The sequence below is a fragment of the Hakea prostrata genome, unplaced genomic scaffold (assembly GCF_041222555.1).
Source record: "Hakea prostrata isolate BN-2017 unplaced genomic scaffold, UWA_Hpros_2 contig_4, whole genome shotgun sequence".
NCBI classification, from domain to species: domain Eukaryota; kingdom Viridiplantae; phylum Streptophyta; class Magnoliopsida; order Proteales; family Proteaceae; genus Hakea; species Hakea prostrata.
This window is the reverse complement of record NW_028291123.1, coordinates 982,706-989,170: the sequence shown is the minus strand read 5'-3', so window position 1 is coordinate 989,170 and position 6,465 is coordinate 982,706. Positions and strand designations below refer to the sequence as shown.

Sequence of the window (6,465 nt, the reverse complement as noted above, 5' to 3'; positions counted from 1 at the left end):
CTTCAAAATAACAAGAAATCTCATAGTTATTTTAAAATTTTAAAAAAATACAAAGATGGCATATCATAAAATAAATTAATTATAAAAAATATTAATAATGTCGACCAAAATCAAATTTTGAATTAGTGCTTAAAAAAATACGAGAAATATACTAATTAATCTGTAGCATTGGGGAAGTCAGTGATAATTCCTGTATTATATAACATACATCTTATATGCATTTTATTTATTTTGGGCCTGATACATTTTATATTCTAACCTATTGAAATTGACATGATTTTGTGTGATTCAAAGAATTAAAACCCTAAGAAAGAAATTTTGGAAAATAAAAGCTATTGGATGTTCTTGTTCACCGTTCAGATATAAAACATAAAGTTCAAGATACAGAAACTACCAAATGCTCCAGTCGTCAACAAGACACAGCATGCAAGTAACACGTGCCCTCACTGTCCATGCATGAACACCTTCGGTGTTGAGCGTTGAGCACAAAAAGTCATATATACTCTCTCAGAGACGCTCGGTGAAGATCTTTCATTTAATTCTTATCTCTTTATCTGATCGACATACGATATTTATTAGTAACAGATTACCAACTCCTCCTCTCTTGCTTCTCAGGGTTTTCTTTTCTCTCTACGAGCTGGGCTGAGCAGAGCAGAGCAGAGCTAAGCTTTCTTTTCCTCCCAGAAATGGATCTTCTAAATTCTCTGCTAAATTTAGTGGTTCCTCCTGCAAGCTCGATCATGTTAGCATTTGCATGGCCAACCTTGTGTTTCATCAATACTCTTGAATGGCTTTATCATACTTTCTACTATGAAGACATGGAAAACAAAGTAGTCATCATCACCGGAGCTTCTTCTGGTATTGGAGAGGTAAGTAACTTAACTGTGGTTTTATTTTCTATTCTTCGTTTAAATCATCAATTTTTCCTTCCCCTCTGTTAGAACATAAAACAGTTTCTTTGATGATATGCATGCACATATGTGTTCTTCTGACTTGAACAGCTTATAGAATTCTTGAATAACTCTAGTTTTTGCTTTGGAAGAAGAAGAATTAAAAGTGAATAGAGATTCTATGGCATTCCTTAGTTATCAATTTGAATCTGTAAGTCTTGATACCAAATAGAAGGTTGGCCTTATGGGTTGGTCAGTTGCTTATTTGTTCATCAAGTTTTCAAGTCTTGAAAAAATCAAGCCTACTAAACTAGAGAGCCTTTCTGTATTGGGGATGACCATTTTGGTTGTGAAGCTGGTCAAATTATCACTTCGTTCTTAACTTCTAAAGTAATCTAAATAGGAAGTTTGATGTTTATGCATTTCTTTATCTTGTTTGAAAATAGATTGGCTGGTGTGGTTTGGTCAGAGCAGGCTGGACTAACCTCTTGTTTTACGGGTCCAAATTATGGTCCCAGTCACATTAAATAATTAGGGCCATGCTTGGCATAAGGTCTCTTATTAATGTTCAAAAAACATTTTCAAACCATGGTTTTTATAATTAGCATCTAGTTGGATCAGCTGCTTAGGTGGCAATTTGCATATGATTTCATATCAATGGATCAATACATATTAAGTAACGGTGTAAATTGCATAGCGAAACCGTTTAACCGTATCGTACCATTTAGAACCATTTAGAATGGCATGCACGTACGTAAACCGAATTTATTCTGATACGGTTCCGGTTTCAAATACTCATACCGTCGGTACATACCGAAACCGTACCAAATTGGTACCATACCAAATTTAGGGAGATAAATATAATTCACAATGAAAACACTTTACCTTTACCCTATTCATAATTCCCTATTTGAGTTTTTTGTTTCATCCTTCACTTCTCTTCTTAGATTGTCCTTCACTCCTCTTCTTAGATTTACTTGCTTTGTCTCTATTAGTTAGATTTACTTGTTTTATCTCTCTTAATATCAATTTTTATTGATTGTTTGATTACAATTTTATTAAGATCTTAATGAACTAATAACAAATGTAGCATGGGTTTGTTTGTACAAAAAATGTACCGCACTAAATACCGTGTTTAAAATGTTTTCTCCTACCGATTTAATACCGAAACCGACCGTATAAATTCGGTACGGTACAGTTCGGTTTCGGTATTCAAAGTTGGGACCACACCGAAACCGTACCAAATGACACCCTTAATATCAAGGGTAAAATAATACAAAACTAGTGTATCGGTACATATCGAGGGTAAAACAATACAAAACTAGTGCAAATCCATCGGATTCAGGATGATGAGATTGGGATAAGCCGAAATCTATATGATACTTTATTTTTTGGTTTCATATACCACTTGTTTTTATCCCAAATTCCAAATCAGACTTGATTAATTGGCTGATACAAGGGTTGTAGGTCCAAATTATCATTTCTGCTTGTAGAATATAACCAAAACTTGACATTATTCATGGAAGTCCACAAAATCAAGCCCACCATGTTGAGGCCAATTAGGTAAGGGTGTTGTTGACTTATGGCTTTGCCAACAAGTTGATCTCTCTAGAAATATATAGGGTCATTTTCATATGGGGAAGATGAAGATTTTTTTCTTCTTTCTCTCGTGGAGAATGGTAGGTTCACCCACTCGTGTAGAATCATTAGGATTTTGATTCCTTTCATAATGATTCCTTATCCACAACCATAATACTCCCGTTGAAGCATTCTTGGTCTTCTTATTGTAAACTTACAAAACTTCGCTTGTTTTCCTAATTATGTCATTTCAAGTCTAGTGTTAACTTTTTCTCCATCGTCGACTCCTACTCGTGTCGTTCATGCTTGATGTATTGCATGTCAACAATAAAGTAGTAAGTCAAGCAGAAGACCTTTTCGTTATTAGTTCTAGCTGGGTGCCACCACCGATCTACGAGCATATACCCAGTCTTACAATAATAATTGATTAGCCAAAGTTGACCCATTCTTTTTTTTTTTTTTTTTTTTTTTCCACGAAGCATTGGATTTCATATTGACTAGTTAATAGTCATTAGGTGAAATAAGAGAAAATTTCGATTACCTCCCTGTACTTACTCTCTATTTATTTTTATTCCCTTCTCAAAAGTTTCACCTCTATTCCTCTAAGCAAGTGAACTATTATATCTCCTCGTTCTTTGATATTTTAAAATGGCAAAGTTGCTCTTTGTTTTTACTTTTTCAATCGGTTACATTTTATTTTTTAAAGAAGCCAAGAAGGTAAGAGAGAAAAAAACATAATGAGAATCATTGTATCCTTTGATTCAGCTTATTTTTTATTTTCTTAACATCCAAAAATAACCACATGGGCATGTATGTATGTTATCATGAAGATCATTCATATGGTTCTTTTCTTTTTTTTCTTTTTTTTTTTTTTTTTTTTTTTCTACTTTGGTAGGAATACATTCATTATGTTAGTGATATTAGTTATTAATGCTAAATCTATAATTGCAGCAAATTGCCTATGAATATGCAAGGAGGGGGGCTAATCTTGTATTGGTCGCTAGAAGAGAAAACCGACTTTGGGGGATTAGCGATAATGCAAGGCGTATGGGTGCAAGGCACGTCATGGTCATAGCAGCCGATGTTGTCAATAAAGATGATTGTAGAAGATTCATTGATGAAACAATTAGCTTTTATGGTCGTGGTAAGCCTCACTGTATCTCATTGATCTCTAGCTTAGTTGAAAAATATATATTTTCATAAACATCGCTTGATTTCTCTAGAATGTCTTTCCATTTTCAAAAGAATTATCCATGGCAAGGTTTCATTAATCATCCATTGGTTCCAAATGGAACAGTTGATCATTTAGTGAACACAGCCAGCTTGGGACACACTTTCTACTTTGAAGAAGCTACGGATACTTCTTCATTTCCTCTTATGATGGTGAGCATCCATTTAGCCATGCTAGTAACATTATATATTTCAAATGTAGAAATGATCTCAAAAAAATATTTCATTATATTTTTAGCATTGAACACCATGAACCATGCTTATATGTTATTTGATACTTAAGATTGTTACTAATTCAGTTTTTCATTTTAATTTTTAAAAATTTCAGGACATAAATTTCTGGGGAAATGTATATCCTACATATGTTGCTCTTCCATATCTAAGACAGACAAATGGTAGAATAGTTGTTAATGCATCGATCGAGAACTGGTTACCTATGCCAAGAATGAGCTTATATGCTGTAAGTATGGACAAATTCACTTTTAGGGTTTTGTAATTTTTAAGAAAAGAAATCTATAACTTGAGTAGAACAGTATGTTGACTGCAACTAATAGTTGAGTTCTCTGACAAATTTGGAAGGAAAGTGTTTGTAATATCAGCAATTTAATCTAAGCAATTGCAGGGGAAGAACAGGGGAAGTATTATCATAGCATTGTAAGAATCTCCTATTGCTTTAGAAGAACAAAGGAATAAATCCTGAAACAGATTTAGTGTTTCTTTTTCATGTTTATCTCTGTTTTTATGATTGAATTTTGTACTTGATTTATGTGATTAGGCAGCAAAGGCAGCTTTAATCAACTTTTATGAGTCTCTGCGGTTTGAATTGAGGGATGATGTGGGGATTACAGTGGCAACACATGGTTGGATAGGAAGTGAGATGACTAGGGGGAGATTCATGGTAGAAGAAGGCGCAGAGATGCAACGGAAGGAAGAGAGAGAAGTAAGTGATTTCTTGACATAAAAGGACTCTTTGTGCTATGATTTCAGACTCAGAGCAGTCTCAAAACAGTACCAAAATATTTTGCCTGATTCTGAAATGGTTGAGTTTTCCTGGCTCATAGAGCAGGGCATTCTGCTTATTTAGACAGGCTATAGAGCCTTATATGACCACACGCCCGCAGTCACTTATCCTTCCTAGGGGAGCAAGTTTGGTCCTCTCGAACCCAACCACTCGACCGTTGCTGGTTGTCCCTACCCGGCTGCATCAACTGCCCCCAGGGGACCCCCCCCCCCACACACTTTAATTAGAAATCCAGTTCCCCTCAACCCTTGAGATCACTATACATTAAGGTGTGGTCCACCTTGTCAGTATTCAAAAGTGACCCCTTCTTGAATGTGTGAAGGACGGGTGTGACAGTAGCACTATGCTCTACCCTAAGGGGCATTCAGCCAGTCACCCAAACAGATCAGATGATAAAAGGGGTAGGCCCTACATGTCGGGCGTGGGTCCATGCCCATCACTGCCCTAGGGAAGGCAAGATGGGGCTGGGTTCATAAAATGCCAGCCCAACCCCACCTTGTTACCGCCCTATTTCTGGCAAGTTCTCTTTTATGGAAGTCCAAGTCATAGGAGGAAAGTCACACATTCAGCTCAGTTGTCTCACAGACTTGGGTTAAGTACAGAAAGTGATTCTAGCATTTTGTTTTTTTACTTTTTGTAATGCAGGTACCAGCTGCCGGAGGTCCAATGGAAGATTACGCGAGGTTAATCGTTGCCGGCGCCTGTCGAGGAGATCCATATGTGAGATTCTCGAGTTGGTATGATATTTTCATGGTTTACAGAGTCTTTGCACCAAATGTCTTAGGGTGGACATTTCGATTGCTGCTTGCAACAAATGATCAAAGGAAAACTTCTCTTGTTGGTACTGGAAGATCTTTTCTGGAGACCACCCCACCAAGAACTGTAAGACTTATCACAGAAGCACCTCCAAGGAAGGCTCTTCCTGGACCTGCTGCTCCTTCCCCTGTTGCTTTTCAGCACCAGGTGAAATTTGAGTAGTTCTGAAACCACAAACATGTTCATTCTCTTTGATTCATATGTTTCTGCGCTTATATCAGATTTGTATGTTAAGGTACTAATAAAGACTCTGCTGTTCTTTGATAAATAAACTTATCAGTACATCCGAATGTAAATAAATACTTTTGCACCCAATAATCTTTTCTATATAATATGGTATCTAGCTACGCTTTACTAATTCTCTTTTCTCTACTAGTTCTATTATGCCACTGTTCTCTTGAGCTACCCAAGACAAGTCTCAATGTCACCGACAGAAATATCATTCCAGATATCCCATTCTTTCAGTTGATCACCTTCATACATGCTAGTTATATCATTTCCTTCTTCAAAAATCTGGGTTTCCAGAACTAACTGCATTGCATCTTCTTTTACTGCCTGAGCCCTTTTCGCGAGCTCAGAATCAATGGACATGGCAACAGTTGAAGCTGTTTTCTGTATAGACTTGGGTGACATGTTGGTCTGGAGAAAGCTGGGGAGACAGTTGGGGAAGTTGAGGTGAGTTGCTGATGAAGGACCTCTCAGACAAAACATTGCAGTGTCGTAGGCGATGGCTGCCGCCTCCGGATTGGCGTAAGAACCCAACCAAAGGCGGTCGGAAGTGCCGGGAACTCGAACTTCCGACACCCATTTCCCCCATTTCCGGCGACGAATACCTCTAAATTTGGTCTCACCTTTGTGGGAACTGCACCCTTGTGATGAACTCATGATGGCTTTAGAAATGTGATTTGAGAATTGAGTGAAGATCAGAGT

General features: G+C 37.0%; 1 protein-coding gene across 1 annotated transcript; it reads left to right on the top strand.

Annotated features, from left to right (window-relative positions):
- The first annotated feature begins 686 nt into the window (after positions 1-686).
- LOC148999468 (11-beta-hydroxysteroid dehydrogenase B-like) lies at positions 687-5,697 on the top strand. The gene is made up of 6 exons (XM_089141134.1): positions 687-869; positions 3,420-3,612; positions 3,766-3,851; positions 4,027-4,158; positions 4,474-4,638; positions 5,365-5,697. The coding sequence occupies exons 1-6, from the start codon at positions 687-689 to the stop codon at positions 5,695-5,697; spliced, it is 1,092 nt and encodes a 363-aa protein (XP_088997260.1).
- Positions 5,698-6,465: the final 768 nt, after the last annotated feature.

Coding starts and splice junctions, on each gene's coding strand:
- LOC148999468 (XM_089141134.1), top strand. CDS start 687: ATGGATCTTCTAAATTCTCTGCTAAATTTAGTGGTTCCTCCTGCAAGC. Junction 870..3,419: donor CTTCTTCTGGTATTGGAGAG/GTAAGTAACTTA, acceptor CTATAATTGCAG/CAAATTGCCTATGAATATGC. Junction 3,613..3,765: donor AATTAGCTTTTATGGTCGTG/GTAAGCCTCACT, acceptor CAAATGGAACAG/TTGATCATTTAGTGAACACA.